Below are 19,362 nucleotides of genomic sequence, written 5' to 3' on the forward strand. Positions count from 1 at the left end.
ATTCCTCCTTCAAAGTATCCGCCATTGCTTTCACTCTGCACGTCTTTCATTCCCTTCTCTCCAATCAGCCAGTACTGAGTGTAGGAGTGAGATCCCCCTTGGAAGCCTTTGGAACTTGCTCTGAAATGGGGGAGGGTCCTGAGGACATCCTTTGAATTCTGGTTCTATACAAAAGGGGGAGAAAAGAGTCAGGATTAGTCTTTATCGCTATGTCCTCAAATTTAGCATTTGAGAATGCTAAATTAACAAGTAGATGCAAATTTTTAAAATAGTGTTCCCATGGTAATTCAGCTAACATAATTGGGTTCCTAAAACAGGATGTTCTTTGATGTTCTCTTTAGTCCTTTTTGGGGATTAAGAGAAGAGGAAATGTAGTTTAATGTTTTTTATCTAGGTGAGTTAAAATTAAGAAAAATTACTTATTTTGCTTGTTTTTCCTTTTTTTTTTTTCTTATTTTGTTTTTTGAATTAACAACGAATAAGTACAAATCTACTTGGTGAACCTCCATCACTTTTATCTCCACTCACCTCCAAGCACAAGCGTAACACACTGGAAACATCCTATCAAGGAGAACATGTTATTTGAATTCCAGAGTAGGTGATACTGTATATTTTTTACTTTTGTTTTTTAATAATTTTAGACATAGAAGTAATATAAATATGAAATACAAATAAGGAAGATTTGTAAAACTAGTAAAAGTCTTCCTACATGCTCTTCACCCAGCTTCCCTTAATGTTAGCAATTCATAATTGTACCATGGTCATTATCAAAATCAGGAAATCAAAATTGGTACATTACATTATCTAAACTATGAACCTTCTTGGATTTTCCTTAATGTATTTTTTTTTCCTGTTCCAGGATCCGATCTAGAATCCCATATTGGATTTAGTTGTTGTATCTCACAAGCCGCCTCTTGTCTGTGATACTTCTTAGTCTTTTTGTCTTTCATCACCCTGGCACTTTTTGAAGGATACTGGTGAGTCTGTAGACTGTCTGTTTTGTTTTTTCTTTTTTTTTTTTTGGAAGATCAAAGTTTATTTACTACCTGCATACAAAAACATATTGCACATCAAACAACCAAAATCAAAAAGAAAAAGAAAAAAAAGGTGTTCTATTGAGGACTAACATATAGTTTATACAGAATAAACCTTCTGGAAATTGTACTTTTCAGTAGTTCAGGTTATGTCTGAATGGACATGACTAATTCAGCTTAGTGTTTTAAGTAAAGCTATGTTTGATTTTTAAATACTGTACACTTTAATAGGTAAACCAAACAAAGCCTCAATGTAGAACAGTCACTGCCAATATCACCCAGTGTCCCTGCAGATGAATTTAACAAATGCTCCACAATTTTAGTGTAGACTGTCTTTTAATTTGGGTTTGTCTAGTGTTTACTTGTGATGGGAATAATACGTTTTTGGCAAGAATCCAGTGAAGAGCCCTTGTGTCCCTAATACAACATAACAGCATGTGTGACATGGATGTATCTCATTACTGATGATGCTACTCTTGAGTGCTTGGTCAAAGTGTCACTCCGGGGTTCTCCAATGTAACTTTACTAGCTTCCCTTTTGTAATTGAAAACTATCTTGGGGAAATACTTTGAGAGTATGCTGATATCCTGTTTTCCCTCAAACTTTTGCCCACTGATTTTTGCATCCGTAGGTGGATCTTGTCTGCAATAACTCTAACTAGTATTTGTCTGATGATTTTGTATTTCTCTTATCCCGTCCACATTTTCTCTGCATTTATTAATTAGAATTCTTCTATAAGGAACACTGTCCTTTCTCCTCCATTTATTTATTTATTCAATTATTTATTCATATGAATATGGACTTGGGATATATATATTTTTTTATGAGTTGTAATACAATCACTCTGTATTTTGTTGCTCAAATTGTTCCAGACTTTGCCCTGGGCACTTCCTTCAGCATGGCCCCTGCGTCCTTTTGACTTGCTCCATCCTTTTTTGAGCACTTCCTAAGTTTACTGATACTACAAGATGTTCCAGGTTCATCTTGTATTTTATCGGCTTTAGCCCTAAAACCAACAGTTTCTCTAAGGAGTCCTATTTATTTTATTGGGTTTGCACTGTTTTCTGGGGGGCAGCATTCTGTGTGTGATGTCTTGCTGCACTCAATGATTTCTCTGAACTTGACCTTAGAAGTGTATCCCCAGACACACACTGTCCCTAGAAGTAACTGATGAACTTTTTCTGATGCTTTCATTGTACCTCAAATTCCCCTCTGAACCATGGATTTTCTCTTTTTTTTTTTTTTATTTTGTTGGCTCTTGCTGTCTCCTAGTGACCTCCTGCTACTAACCTTCCCTGGCCCAGGACCCGGACTCTTGGATCCCAGTACTGGAGTCTACTCCTTTATTTCCAATATGCAGTGGCCCTGACACTGTTGGTTTAGCCTCTACACAACCCACATCTTACTAAGTGACACAATTGAGTCCTATGGAGGAATAAACTTTCCAGATAAATTTAATTATGCTGACTAAACTGGGAGGTGGGCTGGGGCGAACTTGTTTCTGTCTTTGGGCCTTGGGAGAGTTTTGGTTGAACACTCGGGGATGGAAATGGCAGAGCATTCTTAGTGACAGGATGGCCCCAGGAGGCAGAGACAGGCCAGGAGCCCTACCAAAACCCTAAGTGTGGGTCTGCGTCACTGTGAATTCTGATAATAGTTATCTCAGATAGCACTTGCATTTTCTGGTTTATACTTCCTTTCTGTTATCCTCTAACCTTAAAATTCTTTATGCAATTTTATTGAGACATATTCACATACCATATAATCATCCACCTTACACAATCAGTGGTATCATCATATAATTGTGCATTCATCACCACAATCAATTTTAGAACAATTTCATTACTCAAAAATAAAAATAAAAGAACAATCAAAACATCCCATACCGGTTATCCCCAATTATATATATATATATATATCTTTATTTTCTTAATCATCTGCCCATGTTCTGGATAAAGGGAATGTCAGTTACAAGGTTTTCACAATCACACAGTCACACCTTAAAAGCTATATAGTTATACAATCATCATCAAGAATCAAGGCTAGTGGATTATAGTTCAACAGTTTCATAACATTAAGTAAAATTTTATTCAGAAGTGGTGACTTCACCTTAGCTGTGGTCCAGAGATGTTAGTAGAGGGTCCGTCTGAAATGGGTAGGCAAGGGGAGAATCTTCTTCCCAGAGGTCAGAGTGGAGGGAACTCACTGAGGACACTTTTTGTCCAATGGACTGTGGTGTCGTAACAAGGTGATCATAGCAGAAAAGCGTAAGCATAGCTGAAATAAAGCTGGCGAACTCCCTGGTAATTTCCTGTAATCAAGCCAATAGAGTCCATTGTAATTTTCGTATTTAGTACAAGTATGGCCTGTGGCCTTATTTTGTAGCTATAGGCTGTTAAAACCCGGAAATTGGGATAGACCAGTTAAAGTTCACCTTGCTTAGTTTTTTCCCAGCATTCCCATCCAATATGATCATCTTGAATTTTGCTTCTATTAGCTATCATATTAATTATTCCTCTTGATTGTAATTCTTCTGTTCACTTAAAAAACATGATTTTGTTTTCATCTTCATCCAAATGTGCAGTTGTGGCACTGCAGTCCTTCTTGCAATTAGAGAGAATTATGGCTCAATTTGTGGTTTCTAAACTACCTTTTTTCCTCTCTCTGAACTAAGAAAATCTTCTGTCCATTCCAGTATTCTAGCAACTCTTCTATTGTCCAGAGATTTTCTAAGACTTGTCAGTGATTCAAAGAGCCCTCGGCAAGTTCCTTCTTCCTTTATTTTTTTAAAACAGGAAACTTTTTTTTGACTGCATAAAATTTAGACATGCTTAAAAGCAAAGAATATCCTAAACAATATGACGAAGGCTAAAAAGAAATTACAAAACAAGAAACAAATGTTGCAAAATATCAACTCCTTTTAAGAAATCTATGAATTTAAGATGAAACTAATAAAAATGTTATAAATTTTAGCTGGGAATGTTATTGTTTGGGGTTTTTAAAAAATTTACTTTTATTTTTGTGTCTTTTAAAAACCAATAAACATTTATCGAGTTAAACATTAAGTTATTCTTGCAGATTTCTAATAACAATATTGTTTCAAATGTCTCTACCTGGTCATGTCAAACTTCAGTGATGGCCGTGGACCTTGTATGTCAATCAGAATACACTTTTTATATGATTTAATTCTAGAGGAGCCAATGAAGTGGAAATAATGCATTCATGAGAATTATGTTAAAACCATTTATACTTGAAAAAAACACTATGTTAGGAGCTATCAATGTATCAAATGTCAGTAAAAATAAATGTAGCATCAATTAAATGACAGCCATCAAATTAAAAAGAGATCAATCAAAATCACTTTTTTTCTTTTTTGCATGGGCAGGTACCAGGAATCAAACCCAGATCTCCTGCATGGCAGGCGAGAACTCTGCCACCGAGCCACCGTCGCACTGCCCCAAAATTACTTTTAAAGAGAGAGAACACAAGCAAATCACACGCTGTGGTTGTGGATGCTTAGATTCCTGCTGCCATGGGAGCTGAATCAAAGTTCCATGTGGCCTTGGCTGCCTGAGCCTTCACAGCTGAGCCTTCTCCTTCCCTGGAAGGCTCAGATTCTCTCCAGCTTCCACCTAGGGCTGTATGTGCAATAGCGAGCGCAAAAGTGCCACTTGGAATTTAAACACTGCTTCAACCAGTTTTTGCCTGTGGTAACCATTTCTTTCTTTCTTTTTTTTAGCTTGTTGGGCTTTCTCTCAGTTGACAAAGCTGTCAACCAACTTTCTCGAGCTGTTTCCCCTTGGGAGATACTGCAGCTGTGATAGAAGGAAGTGTTCTTCCCAGGACCTTCTTGACTTCATCCGTTCTCCTGCAGGAGTCTCTGTTTATGGCTAATGGTTTCATACGCGTGGGGAAGTTTCTTCTCTATTTCTTAGCTGTAAAGTCCCTCCTTGATTGATATTCTGTGAAGTTGCATTAAATGTTCTAGATGTAATTCAGGCAGTAATTGGCATTTCAGCTGAAGCTTTCAATCTCACTTCCATATGACTGCAAAGATGCTTCTTAATTTGGAGACTTTTATTTGACCTGTAGCTTTTTATTCATTTGATTTTACCCATAGGTAAAAAAAATAGCAGCAATAAATTTCTTCAGATCGACTTCTGATAGCTAGTCTAGTTGGTCTCCATCTCCTGATGAACTTATGTTGTCTAATTCAAGTTATCATCTATCCTATCTAAATGGAGCAGGAAAACTTACCTTCAGCATGGTTTCAGTCAGAGATTTTACCTAATTCTTTATCATTGACAACCTGTTTCATTCACATGTTAGAGTTTTCAAACATTTTTTCCTGTTTTTTCTGTTCCTTCACTCTTTTATTCGAGTGTACAGTTTGTCAAGAAAGCAGTTTTAAGTTTTCCTGAACATGAATATTTTTATACACATTTCCCTGTACAGTTGGCCCATTTGTGAGGTTTTTAAGATTTTTTTTTTTTGCACCAGTAACTTGTATTTGGAAGGATTTTGATGCATCTTCTAGTGACTGTCTGTTATTACTCTATGAAATGAAAACTTAGAGGGCTCATTCTTCTGTTCCTTTTTGAGAAGCTCTAATGTATCCTCAAGTGAAGAGATAACCTGTTCAGATTTTATTGTTGGTCAAAAACAGTGTTTGTATCTCCAGAGGACTGGTGTCCACGGCGGGTAACACAAGGGCTTTAGCAGCATGTGCAATCAGTCTAATCTCACTGACTCTCTGATATCCTTCAACCCATGCAGAAGACCTGTTAGGTAGCTCTTTTTCCTTCTGTAAAGCATGTTGGCTTTTTGCTCTAAAAACAACCATGGCAGCACATATCAGAATCTCACTGGGAAGCCCAAAGACTTGGGCCTTGTTTGGAGCTTTTAGACAGCACTACCAGTCTGCGGCATAGCTGCTCCAGCACCAGATGCAGAGACATTCGAGGGGCAGTTCAACAGGCCTTCCATGGCTCCAGAGGGCACCATGGCTTCACCTCCAGAGGCTGGTTTCCTGTAGGCCACAGCTAACCAATCAGTTCCTTATGGGGTGTTCTGCCTCTAACCCAAACAAGTGTCTGGCAACCAGGTCTAACCATAAGTGGGGTGGGGGTGGAGGAGGCCACATAAAGCAGTGCTCTATAATTTTGCTCTGCTCACTGCACAAATAGAAAGGGATATTATTTGAACAACTAGAGAAAACTAGCTCATGACCTCTAGACCATCTACCTCATCTGACCTTACAGCAAACCTAAGGAAGACCAAAGCAGCCCATGCCATAACCCGTTCTGTGCACAATAGGGCATAATGCTTGGACATGCTTCAGTGGAGACCCCCCATTGGATGCCTGTATCCTGGGTGAAGCTCATTCTTCCCCTGATTTAAAGTTTCGTTCTGCAGTTTGGAAACTCAATCCTATAAAGCCTACACAGAAGTTCTTTCTGGATCCAAAATATAATTCATCAGGGTTTGGAAATTTCAGTATGTGAACTCTTTTAAGGTGGTTAAGGACTCCTTCCCAATCTGTACCTACTGGACAGTCATTTACTCCTAATTACTTAAATTTTAGTGTGGGGAGAGAGGCAAAAATGCCTTACACACACTAGGTGCCCAATATATGTTGATAATGAGTTGATGATTATAGAATGATTGAAGGAGTGAATGGATTTCTGACCAGTTTGAGTATCTATAGTAATGTTAGTAATGTCAGTGATTCCATTAGGGTATCACAGTGAAGCTATTTCTTCAATAGAGAAATGTGAGTTCTGATTTATACAAGTCAAGATATTATAAATTCACTGGTTAAGATATTATAAATCAAATACCAATCTGCTTTCATTGGCTAATAGGAATGCTATTTCAGATCATTATAAATTAGTATCTAAGTGGTTTATATTTGGAAGGACTTGACTTTCAACAGAATGAGGTTATGACTTTCTGATATGAACTTATTTAACATTTATTATCTTTATCCATGATAGCAATTTATATGATTTCATTTAATGATAAAAATCTTTCAAGATATGAAATTCATAATTAAAAACAAAATAAAAGCAATCCTTGGAGGTAAAAACTGGGGATTACCAGGCAAGATATCTAAGGTCCCTTCAAATAAAACATTTTATGTATTTTTAAAATCAGGTTGAGGTATAATTTATAGATAATAAAATTTACCCATCTTAAAGTGGAAGTTTTGATAAGTTCTGATAAATGGGCTTTTTTTTTTTCCTGGAAAGAAAAACACTAATTAACAGACAAGGAATTTTGACTTCTCTGTCATCTTTCATTTTTTATAGAAACTGATGTTTATTTTCCATCCACTTTATTTCCATTTTCTGTTAAAGAGTCTGTGGAAGAAAAGACCCTCAGTGGTTGTTCCTACCCATTCAGGGGCCTGAGCAGACGACTCTTTAGTTGCAGGCTAGGCACTCTAACCTTCTGCAGGAAACTGTCAACTGGCGCCTATACCCCTTCAGACCAGTTTTCTGCTACTCCAATGGAGTCATTTTGGGGATTCAGTAGTTAAAGAGAATTTGGATTTGGTCATATTTGGTTTGGGTTTAATGCTATGTATTTTAATGGCTTGCTGCCACTTCTGTGTCTAGTTAAGTTGTTACTAGCTGCTTCCATGCAGGAATGACTCACAGGAAAACTCCGGCTGCTCACCCTGGTGACTCATGGCTCACCGTAGGAGCGGGTAGGACCATTACGGACAAACTCGTTTATGGCTATTGTTAATGCAGATTATTTAAGATGGGTAGCTGTTCAAGGAAACATGGAGTGCCGGAAATCTTACTGCCCATACATGAAAGATGGTTTGCTGTTCAAGGAAACATAGAGTGCCCTGAAATCTTACTGCCCATATATGAAAGAAACTTCAAAAAGGTTTCCCAGAATTTGAGGCCAATCCTAAAAATAATTTATGACATTACCAATAATGAGTTACAAAGCTGAAAGAAACTCTCCATAACTATCAAGAATAAGAGAACCTTTAAATCAACCCATGCTAGAGGAAAGACTGGATTATCTCTCTATTCTAGACTATGTTTAAATTGCTGCTATATAAAGAAGCAAAAAAGCACAGTCAAAATAAAATGTAGGAGGAAAAACTATTCTAGAGGTGTGTATGGCAGTGAATTAATAAAATGATTTTGTTATTTGTCTGGATTTTGTGGTTGTGATATATTTAACAATTTATAATTGTGATTTCTTTTCTCATATCCAATTTTGTATGCTCTACTAATTTTGCTCTGCTTACTGCACAAATAGAAAGTGATATTATTTGTACAACCAGAAAAAAACAGCCCATGAGCTAGCTATTATATATGAGGGTCTGTGGTTTTGGATTCTTTATCTTAAAGAGTATCCACCCCCATCCAAATTATACAATCTGTAAATCCTACAAAACCTGAGTTCTTCCCTGACTGATCCTGTGACTTTGAGCAAGTCATATAAGTGTCGTTCCCCTTATCTGAAAGGCAGGAATCACGGTATCTGCCTGACTCACCTCACAGATTCCTTCTGAGGAAGAGATGGTGCGGAAGAAAGGACTTTATTATGAGCGGTTAAAAAAAAACCAACCATACAAATGTAAGTGAAGTGGGATTACTGCTTCCTCCTCAAAAAAAGGGACCTTGAATTTTCCTCAAGAGGTTATGTAACCTTTTCAGAGATTATACTTTATATTTGGGGTTATCCTGACTTGCATGATGGGTTGGGATCCCTTTGGAGAGCTTCATGTAGATGACAAACAGTCAGAGCAGAGTAAAAAGCGTAGGAGAGAATGATGGGGCATTAGTATAAGCTCATCTATTACTGCTCTAGGAAAACCAGCATATTTGGCCTTTCCTTCTGGGGGTGGTGACAGACTCTGTTTCTGATACTAAGGACTGCATTTAGCATTAAAGTTTAACAATATTTCAAATGTGTAGATAGCACCTATTAACATATTTTAAAGGGGAATTGTATAGTTTATTTCTTTACACTAGCATTTAACCAGGAGAAAAACAAAACAAAACAAAACAGAAAAAGGGACATTCCAATCACAGAAAACTTATTATGAACGAGGGTCTGTGCTAGGTGTTTGTATATATTTTCACAGTAACACAATATCCCCAGACATTATCAATCCCATTTTAACGAGTAAAAAATAAGGTTCAGGGAGTTAAGTGACCTGCCCGAGTTCACAGTTATTAGGTATTTCCAGCCAGGTCTGTTTGATTCCACCTTCTCAGCTCACATTACTACATACTGCTCAAAACATAGTTTTCTTTCTCCTGTTTGTCGTACATTGATGAATCTAGTTCAGGTCATTGCAATTATGTAGATAAGATGTCTAGGATGTACAGATAGGTCTTCCATTCAAATGCATACCTTATCATGACTTTATAGAAAGTCAGGAATATATCTAATGCAGCAAAAATAGGTTTAAAATAGTGATTGATTTAAATGGACAAATCTTTAATAGGACTCATATATCTGAAAGTATTTGAAATACATAACAAACTAATTTACCACCAACCAAACTTTCATGTACCAAATTAATAAGCATGAGGTGTCTGATCTCATGCTAGAAAATCCAAAACTAATCTCTTCTGTCAGAAGAAACAATAAAACAGCATTCTCAGGTTGCAGGTTGACAGCGCCAGGTTAAAATGACTTTCCAAGAGGCAAGCTTATATATATTTTATCGAAATTCAAATTTACTTACAGTTCACTTGCTTCTCTCCATAAAATTTTAAAATTGAGATGAGTATGGTAGCAAGTAGATTTTCATGGGGCTTTTGAGATTTAAGATTCAATTAATGCTCTGTGGTTTCGCTTTTTGTTTTCCCATAGGTTAGCCTTGGTGTGGGGTTGGGGCGCCAATCCAGTATCTTAAAACTGGGCTCGTAGTCTGAGGTTGTGATTTATTTTGTACATGTTCTTTTTTATTTGTAGGTCAGGACTGCAGTATGGAGTGGGTGGATATATATATATATATATATATATATGTAGGGGAAGGGGGAGAGAGGGTAGGGAAAAGGTTATGTTTTTTGGGCAGGAGAAAGCTCTATCATTCTTAACATACACAAATATTAGGAATTCTATTTTACTGGGTTCAGAGAATTGTAATTTATAGAAATTTTGAAACCAGAGGGCATGATTTTTACCTCACTGTTCCAGAAGTGTATGCAAGAAGATAATTTTCACATTAGTAACCCAAAACCACAGGATTCTGAAAAAAAAAAAACAACAACAACACATATGCCTAAAGACATAGCAGTGGTATGAATCCTCCCAGAGTACGTGACAAGTAGGCAGGAGCTGTTGACCTGAGTTGGGAGGATTTAGGTGAACTTTGGGTTCAGTCTTTATTAGTAGGCATCTTTGCTTTTGATGAGCTCAGAGCTAGCGGTGCTCCTCTGCTAATGTGGATGGAGCTGGCAGACTTCAAGGAAGATCCATTAATTCATTTATCCATTCCTTTTAAGAATATTTATTGAGCACCTACTACTTAAAGTAGGTGCTGGGAATACAAAGGTGATTAAGATTCAGTCCCTGCCCTTAAGGAGCTTACACTCTAACCGGAGACTGAAACAGGTAGACTAAACACACAAAAGTGTCACAAGCACGAAAAGAGACATTTAGATAAGGTTTGGTGGCAGCACTGAAAACGGAGTGGATAATTCTCTGCGGGGCGCCTACTGGCTCAACAGAGAGTCCCTGGGGGTGGGTCGCCTTGACGGATTGACAGGTTGGCAGTCGAGGTAGGGGTCGCGTTCCGGGCAGAGGTACCGCCGAGCAGGCGGAAACAGCGTGAGCAGAGAGAGGCACAGAGGCGTGAAACTGCTTGTTCTGCTCCGGGATCGCCCTCAAACCCCTTTGTCTCCAGACAAGGAGGTGAAAGGGGGGGAGAAAACCAGTTTCCTTTCCGTAGAGTAGGTCTAAAGATGTTGGGGAATATAAAGCCTAACAGAGAGAACTGCAAGGCAGGATGTAGCCCGAGGAGATCCGTAACAGCTTAAATGGGAGCCCCAGGGTTTCCCAAAGAAGAGGGTCCGGGTGGCGGGGGGAGGTCTGCCAGGGTTGAAGAGTGCGGGCGCGGACTTTCGGCCCTCGGAGCGCACTGCTCCCTCTCCCCGCCGGGCCCGCGGACCCCGCGCCTGCTGCGGGCGCGCACAGCCCTCCCAGGGCCTCGGCGCCGGGGCGCTCCCGGCTCAGCTCTCCCAGCTCCGACTGGCCGCTCGCGGACGCCGAGAGCCGGCCGAGACAACCGCAGCTTTCGCGCGGGGTCGGCTCGGCTCCGCTCCCTCCGCCAGCGGCGCCTCCCGGCGGGACCCGCAGCCGCGCGGCGCGCGTAGCCTCCCCCGGCGCAGGCCCAGACCCGCGCCGCCGCTCCCCGCGCGCGCCGCCGCCCCTCGCTGCGGCCCTGGCTTCGCCGCCCGGTTCCGAGCCCGACGGCGACCGCGCGCGCCTCGGCGGCGGCCCCGCGCTCCCCTGGGCTCAGCCCTGGGTTTTCTGTCCCCCGGGTTCTAAGGGGTTTCCTTCTTCGAGCTCCCGGAATCGGGCAAACAATGGGAGTGGTCCCGAGGCCTCCGGAGCTCAGACCCGGACCGGAAAAGGCGGGTGTGCGGACTCCAGTACCCCACCGAGCTGCCCACCCGACCCGGGAGGAAGGACCCAAGAGCCCGGGAACTGCGCGCCGGATCCCGGATTCCCCAGAGGAAAAAGGTTCGGGCCCGCCCTCCTCGCGGGAGGCCACCCAGAGGGGACCGGCGCCCCCGCCACGCCTGGGGTCGCTGCCCAGCCGGCCCCCAGGGGTCCCCCGGCCTGCGGGCCGCCGCTCCCCTGCCCCCCGCGCCGGGGCCCGGGGACGGCCGCGCGGCGGAGGGGCGCGGACAATGACCCCTTCTCCCCCGGCCGCCTCCGCCTCGGCGACACCGCCCCCTCCCAGCCCCCAGGCAAACCTATTAGCCTTTCAAGCCGCCAGAACCTCGCGGCCCCGCGCATTGTCCCGCCGAGCGCCCCGCCGCCGTCATTAGCCCTGATTACGCTGAGCCGCCTGACAGCCCGGCCGCCCGCCCCCCGCACCCCCAACCCGTCGCCGCCGCCGGGCCCCGCCTCACAATGGGAGCGGAAATCGTCCGCGCCCCGGCGTCGGGGCTGAATACAGCCAAGAGCTGCTTCTCTTCTCCGCAGCCCCATTCACGTTCTTTTTGGATACAGTATTTTTTTTTTTCCTTTTTGTGAAAATGAGGGGGCGAGAACGAGGTCAAGGAAGGCTTGGCTTGAGCTCTTTGCCTGTCATTTGTTTAATGTAAACAAAGAGCAAGTCTTCCTCCACCCCCAGCCGCTCAGCCGCTCCCTTCCCGAGTTTTATAAACACACTGGTGAAGGGAAAGCGGAGGGGCGGGTGGGAGCCGAGTGGGTCAGTGAAGTGGAGGCGAGTGGAACTGCGGTATTTGGGGAGCAGGAGCCATCGCGGCTTTGATGGAATTGGCAGGTGGTTGAAATATATATACTCTTTAAAAAGAGCCTTAGCTGGGACTGGAAGGAAAACCCTCACGTAGGTCAGGCTATCTGAAATGTATAACTAACTGCTTCTTTCTACCTTTTTGGAGTAACTGCTTTTTTGGGAATTGGGATTGCAGAAAAAAGAAAGGAAGCTCATCATATGAAGATTTCGCCAATTTCAGAAACGGTCAGGCTTACTACTATCTTGATTTATTTTTTTAAGACCCCGTTTCTAGAGCAGGGTAAACTAATATGGAAAAAAATCTTAAAAAGAAAAACAAAATCTTTTCAATACACATCTGCGGGGGAGATTTCGACCATTTTCCAATATGTGGTCATCAAAAATTTGATTATTTGCAAAGGAAGCTAGGCACAGCCAGATTTCAGAAAAACACTGAAAATATTTTTAATGTGCCACCCATAAGATTCTAAAATGAAATTAGATTAATAAACCTCTGGATTATTGAAAAGGAATGGTTACCTTAACATGTAATCCTTAAACAGCATATTAGTTTAAGCAAATGGTAGATGTAGCTTAAATCACCAAAGCAGGAAGAAAAAACTTCTATCACTGTTTAATCTTTCCCTTTTTCTTTTGCAACTAAATGTCATTTAAAAATTATTTTTGTAAAGAGAAAGCTTAGCTCCTTGCAGTGTTATCCTGTTTTCTTGAGAGTGCAGAATGGACATTTCTTTCTGCTTAGATATCATCTGAACTGGTGAGCGTGATCGGATTTTTAGAATCTCAAATTCCTTTACATGATTCCACTAATTAGTCCTTTCCCTCCCTCTTGAACCTGGAAGCATCAGCTTAAGAGATAAAATTTGTCAAATAATGTCCAAATGTTGGTTCTGTAGAGCTGCATAGCTAGATGGAGTGGTGTAGAGGGACAAGGCTAGAAATCTCTGGGTGTTTTTCATTGAAGTGCAACATCCCTTGGCAGAATCAGGACTAGGGTGAGGCAAGTGGAGTCCCTGGAATGCAAAATTTAAAGAGGCAGTCAATCTCAGGGTCATGCAAATGCAGGGTCGGTACCTGGGAGAGAGTATCTCCTTAAATTTTGTTACCTAGTTGCCTGGTTAGCCTCAGGTAATTTGGCCCTGCCTCTGGGCATTCCGGGAGCAACCAGAGGCTCCTAGAAATAAAATGAAGCTTTGAAGGAGCTCGGCCATCCTAGCCTTTCAGGACCCATAGAAAGGTATATGGGTTGCTTTGGGGAAAAACACCACCTTGATCACAAAACATTTCCCACTTCTTCCATCTAAAACTCTCTTGAATAAAAGAGAGTTTGATTTTCGACAATTCTCTGGATAAGGGCTACTGTACATAGCGACAACCATTTATAATGTTCAAATGAGGTCAAATTTGTTTAAACAATTTAGAAACCAAAAAGAACCTTATGCCCTGGATTCCACTGTATATCTTGCCATTTGATTGCTTTTTGTCTTGCATGACTTTGCTTATTTTTGTTTGGTTCTCACTTTGGCACTTCTGCCTAAATACGTTAGCAGACTTCTGATCCAAAGAGCATCTTCTAAGGCGAGGGCGGCAACTAGGGGTAAGGTGGGGTGGAGGACTGAAGTGATTTAAAGATCAAAGTCAAACGATATAACATGCAATCCTTTTCACTAGGGGAAAAAAGCTTAAAGGCTTTCCTGATTGCACTTAGTTTCTTAGCACAAAGACAGTAGGTGTTTTATATGTGTATGTGTGTATGTTTGGTGTTTTGTGTGTGCATGTTATCTGTGCTTTCAGAGAAAAAATTAAATTCAAAAGACATTTGTCTGACATTTTAAATTAAGCGATTACTAGAGCAATGAGGCTCTTGATGGCTTGTTTCATATTTAATATGGACATTAGATTTTTTTAGAATGCCAGTCACTTTTATGCAACTTTCTCTTTTATCTCCATAAGTGACATGATTATGTCCTTTCCTCCATCTTGGTATATCTCTCATTGAAAACCAGGCATTTGGTTAAACATGCTTCTGCAGTAAGAAGTTGCTAATCTAGTTATTTATGACCCTTTCCACTCTCCTTTTCTCTTATCTTAAGAAGAGCTCAATCGTAAGTGTTGTATATGCTCATTCTAGAATGATTAGCATGCCCACTGCTTTTACATGGAAGGGGCCCTGGAAGGAGATGAGAAACCTCTCTTATTGCAGAGGCTGAGCCAGGTTAATCTTTGATCTTTATAACTTAGTACTCATTGCTTGAGTCTCTGAGTTTGGCTTCCGAAGTTGTTTCTGAAATTCATAGACACTTCATAAAAATGAGTGTCAGGTGGACAAGCCATAGTTACCTGTGCTGGGGACCCGTGTGGGGAGTTGCCTAACAGGGTGTGCTCCTGTTGCCAATTTCTAGGTTTAAATATATATATACCCCCAAAACATGCATAATACATACATACACATATATCTTGGCTTGGGAAGTGGAATGTTTTTAAAAAACATACTGGGCGCCACCAGAGAAAGCAAAAAGTATAGAGAAGACGCTTCTGAGGCCATTTGTACGTATCAGGTGGAGAGAATGACCTTCTGGGGGAATCTGAAAGCAGCTCCCTTAATTAAGAAATGTTGCTCGCTGGGTTTATTGTTTGGCTTCTCCACACAGAACCTATGCGGCACCAGCCTACACCTTTAGAAACAACAAAGTCCCCCAAGTTATAGAAAAACCTACCATGGCAGTCTCTTAAATAAGTAAATAAACAGCATATATATGTTTCGGTTAAAAAAAAACACTTTAAAACAAGAATTATGCATATTTAACAGCGTCCTTTCGATGTGATTTACCCACAGGAGACTTAGGGCAGGCGCTGGGCGTGTAGTTCGGGTTCCCAAGGTATCTTTGCAGCAAAATCCCTGGGAAAAAGCAAAGCGAGGAAAACGTGGGGCTGAATTGGGCTTCACCGCAGGCCCTCATGGTCGCAGCCGGAGGGCGCCAGTGGAGCCCGGCAGGCCAGGGGGCGGAAATTGCGGCCGGCTCCCTGGGATTCCTGGCCACCTGGCTTCGGCAGGCGTTGGATTTGTTGGGTCTCTCATTCTCCCTCCCTCCTTTATTTTGTTTGTCTCGTTTTTACACCGGGTTCTGTTTCTGAGCGTGCCGGGTGGGCGGCTCAGATGTCGCAATCACTGTCGCTGGACGTGATGGAGATGGCTGAAGTGGCGGCCTTGCTAGACAGACTGGCAGCCGGGCTAGCGGCGGCACCTAGCACCTCGGGCGTGCCTTCCTCCTCGGCCGGTAGCGCCCTCCCGGAGCCCTGGGACAGGACCTGCTGCTGGAGCCTGCAGTAAAGGAAGGGGAAATATGTCACAGCACACAACTAGCCTCCCGGGTCTCCCAGGGTGCCCCTCCACCCCGGTGGGCAGCGGCTCTCGCTCAGACGCTGGAATTACGGCGGGGAAGGTCCGGCCGGAGCCGGCAGCAGCCAGGCAGCGGAGCTCGGCATTTGTCCGACCCTCTTGCGCACCTTTTCTCGACTCTCCACCTCCCCGGTATTTAGGATGTTGGAACCGAGGGCTTGCTTGGTTGTTGGCCGCCTTTGTGGACATTTACAGGACTGTGAGATTTGCAGGAATTAAACCGAGACAGGGATGACAAGGACAAACCAGGCTCCGGGACAAGGGATGCCTTCCCAGCGCAAGTCTGCCTGGAGCGCACGCTTGAAATCAGTGCCCCGTGTCCAGATCGACTCTAACTAAAAGCAAACAGGGTTGTCCGAGGACGGCACGGAGTATTTAGGCTGGAGAATGCGGGTGGTCTCTTGGCCCATACCTTTGGCTTTAAACAAGATCTATACGGTGGGGAATGAAGAGCCTTATCTAACCAATTTGCTGTTTTCAGACAGGGCTGGCGGACCGCGGGAAGAGAACTCTTCCAACTTCTTAGAAACAGGAGCCCATTGAAAACTAATTTCAAGCGATTAGAAAGCGCTGTATCTGGGCTTTAAAAAGGACAATAGTAAATCGCCACATTGTTAATAATCCAGGTTTCCCTTTCTGGTAAGAGCCTGGGCCCAGGCTAAGAATAAGCTTTAGGCCTTGGGGTCTCCTCATGGTTTCGAAGATTTTAATTTTTATCTCCCTCGGACCAGCGCCAAGCAGCCTTGGTTTGATGGCCTGGACTGACTGCCGGAGCGACCCCGATGCGCCCCCGAGAAGGAAAGAGAGGGGGTTGGGGACAAGGACCCAGAAGAAAGTCCCACCTAGGAGCCCAAAACACGGTGGGCGGGTCACCAAAGATAGGCCGCGCTCACCGCCTGCCGAATCTGAGGCATCCGGCGCGGGTCGGTGCGCGCTCGGCGCCGAGGCCGCTAGGTACTGACCTGTTCTTGGCTGCCGCAGCCCTATCCCTTTGCCGGCGGTTTTTGAACCAGTTGCCCACCTGCGTGGGGGTCAGTCCGGTTGCCTGGGCAAGCTCACGCTTTTTGCTAGGGTTAGGGTAAGGGTCCTGCAGGTACCACTCCCGTAGCAGATGCCGCGTGCGCTCCTTGAAGCAGTGTGTCTTCTGCTCGCCGTCCCAAATGGTGCGCGGCAGTGGGAACTTCTTCCTCACACGGTACTTGTCCACCGGCCCCAAGGGTCGTCCGCGCAGCTTCTCGGCTTCCTGGTAGTGTGCTTCCAGCCACAGCGCCTGCAGCTTGGCGTGTGACTCCTTGGTGAACTTGTAATTCTCCAGGATGTGGTAGAGCTCGCGGTAGTTGCCACCGTGAAAGGCCACGATGGCTCGCGCGCGAAGCACCGACTCATTTTTGTTGAGGGCCTCGCAGGCCGCGGGGGCTACGGGCAGCGACCAGAGGAAGCGACCCAGGCGCTCCACGTCACCGCTTTCCTCCAGGGTCTCGCATACCCCGGCCACTTGCTGGGGGCTGAAATTTAAGATGGGCAGCTGGAACATCGAGGCAGCGCCGGCAGCGGCAGCAGCGCCCAGCCCGGAGCGCGACACGCAGCAGACGCTCTCAGGCCTGGCTGGGTGAGCCAGGCTCTCCTGCGTGGGACGACTTGGGGGCGGCGAGGACGCACCGCTAGGGCGGTGGCTGCGCCGCGGCCGGCAGGGAGCTGCCAGGACGGGAAGACGTGCGAGCCCCGAGGCTCAGGTTCGGCTCGTCTCGGCTTAGCTGCGGCAGCAGGCAGTCTAGCCGGCGCGGCTACTGGAGTGAGCGGATTGGCGGAGAGGGCGCCATGGAGACCCCCTGTCAGTCACCGGCCGGCTCTGCCAATCAAGGCTGCGGCTAGCGTGCCCAGGTCATTTCAGCACCTCCCAGCGCTCGACAGCGCCCGCCACACGAGTGTGGACTTTTCCTCCGTGTTTTGCAGAAGCTGCAGGATGAAAAGACATGCGAGTGGCTGGGAGAGAAAGAGAGGCGAGAGTGGCAGCATTTCACCCTCACTCCCCACGCTTACTCCTGACTCCTTTTTGTCCCCCATCTCCACCCCAAAGAGGCAGTGATGCTACAGGAATTCACTTTGGGGGCATGCGCTGTCTGGGTTGAGAGGTCTCCAGAGGACAAAGAAGACTGGGACAAAATCGAAGTCCTCTGAGAATTCTCAAGTTTAGTTGTAATGAAACAGTAAAACTTGCAGGGAGCTCACGAAAGGGAGAGGGAAGGGGAGTGGAGATGCAACTTCATTTCTTGCCAGCACCCATCCCTACATGCCTCCCCCTCCCTGCTTTTCCAGCTGTGAAAGCAGCCCAGTAGGAAGCGAATCTGGAGCAGAAGGTATGGGACCAGGAATTTGTAAAAGAGGTCAGTTTGGACTCCACTCCCAGCTCCCCCACCAAGCCTCCCGAAATCATTTAAAAATATGAGCAAGGATAGCTCACATCTGATAACACGATGCTGATCATGAAGTCAAACACTTGCAAGCAAAGGGGGGTAGTAGAGCAATCTCTCCCAAATAAACTTTAGTTTAATAATAATTTAAAAATTTAGTTTAGTTTAATGATGTCCGGACTTCCCCCTCCCCCACCCCCCACACCTCTGTTTAGTGGACTTGAACAAATGTGCAGCATAGCCACATCTAGAGTGAGAAGTCATTGGTCGGTCAGAACCGCAACTTAAAAGCTTACTTCAAAAATCTTTTTAAAAATATCGGTTGGCTTCTCTCTTTGCAGGCTGATTTTTGCCCCGATTTTGTGTTAGAAGATATATTTCTTGAGCTGGGGGTAGTAAAAACTCTAACCTTGGCCGTTATCCCAAAGCAATTAAAGTATAATAGAGAACGGGGGGTCCCGCCGCAATGCCAGGCGCTTAGAGAGCTCTTCCCAAGCCTGGCTGGTCAGCGGACCCTCCTGCAGAGAGGAAGCGCCTTCTTGGCTGCACTGCCCTCGGGCCAGCAGATCGAATGGACGGCTTGTATCGATTCCCAATTGATGTCTGTATTCAGGTTTTCAGTCGCCTTGGTCAAAGAAACCACAGACTCATTTGGGCTTTTGATAGGCGTTTGTATGGTCTGAAGAAAATTGGGAGAGGGGGCTCCAACCAAAACGCCAGGAAAACCGTCTCTTGGACGTCCATCCCTAGAAAGGAATCAGATGGGAAGGTTCACCGCCCAACTGTACCTGGCCCGGCTGTCTTTTCTTTCGTCTCAAGTACAATCTTATGCAGCTTATACAGGTCTGGTAAATCAGAAGGCAGATAGATAGCACAGATGGTTGGAGGTGTCGGGTCAGATCATGGCACGCCTGAGTGCAGGGTGAAGCTCGTTCTGACGGAAAACGCTGATATTATTTTCACAGATCTTCACAGTTCACTCGGAAAAAAAAAATAGCAGAGGGGAAGAGAGCCCTGCAACCTTTCATCATTCTTGTGAGGTTG

At 44.2% G+C, this 19,362-nt stretch overlaps 1 protein-coding gene and 1 long non-coding RNA gene across 2 annotated transcripts; both read right to left on the bottom strand.

Annotated features, from left to right (window-relative positions):
* Positions 1 to 12,099, bottom strand: LOC143651189 (uncharacterized). The gene is made up of 4 exons (XR_013159900.1): positions 11,999 to 12,099; positions 3,144 to 3,345; positions 800 to 1,046; positions 1 to 164 (listed from the first exon to the last, which is right to left on the bottom strand). It is a non-coding gene; the product is annotated as an uncharacterized LOC143651189 (long non-coding RNA).
* A 3,561-nt stretch (positions 12,100 to 15,660) lies between these two features.
* On the bottom strand, positions 15,661 to 17,519 carry SIX6 (SIX homeobox 6). Its single transcript, XM_077122237.1, has 2 exons — positions 16,870 to 17,519; positions 15,661 to 15,829 (listed from the first exon to the last, which is right to left on the bottom strand). The coding sequence occupies exons 1-2, from the start codon at positions 17,439 to 17,441 to the stop codon at positions 15,661 to 15,663; spliced, it is 741 nt and encodes a 246-aa protein (XP_076978352.1). The 5' UTR covers positions 17,442 to 17,519.
* Between the last annotated feature and the right edge of the window lie 1,843 nt (positions 17,520 to 19,362).

The sequence above is a fragment of the Tamandua tetradactyla genome, chromosome 12, assembly GCF_023851605.1.
Source record: "Tamandua tetradactyla isolate mTamTet1 chromosome 12, mTamTet1.pri, whole genome shotgun sequence".
NCBI lineage: Eukaryota > Metazoa > Chordata > Mammalia > Pilosa > Myrmecophagidae > Tamandua > Tamandua tetradactyla.

What these genes read in the sequence shown, in the direction of transcription:
- SIX6 (XM_077122237.1), bottom strand. Translation starts at nt 17,441, where the DNA reads ATGTTCCAGCTGCCCATCTTAAATTTCAGCCCCCAGCAAGTGGCCGGG. An exon ending in GCTGCGGCAGCCAAGAACAG is followed by an intron (nt 15,830 to 16,869) that starts GTCAGTACCTAG and finishes CCTTTACTGCAG; the next exon opens with GCTCCAGCAGCAGGTCCTGT.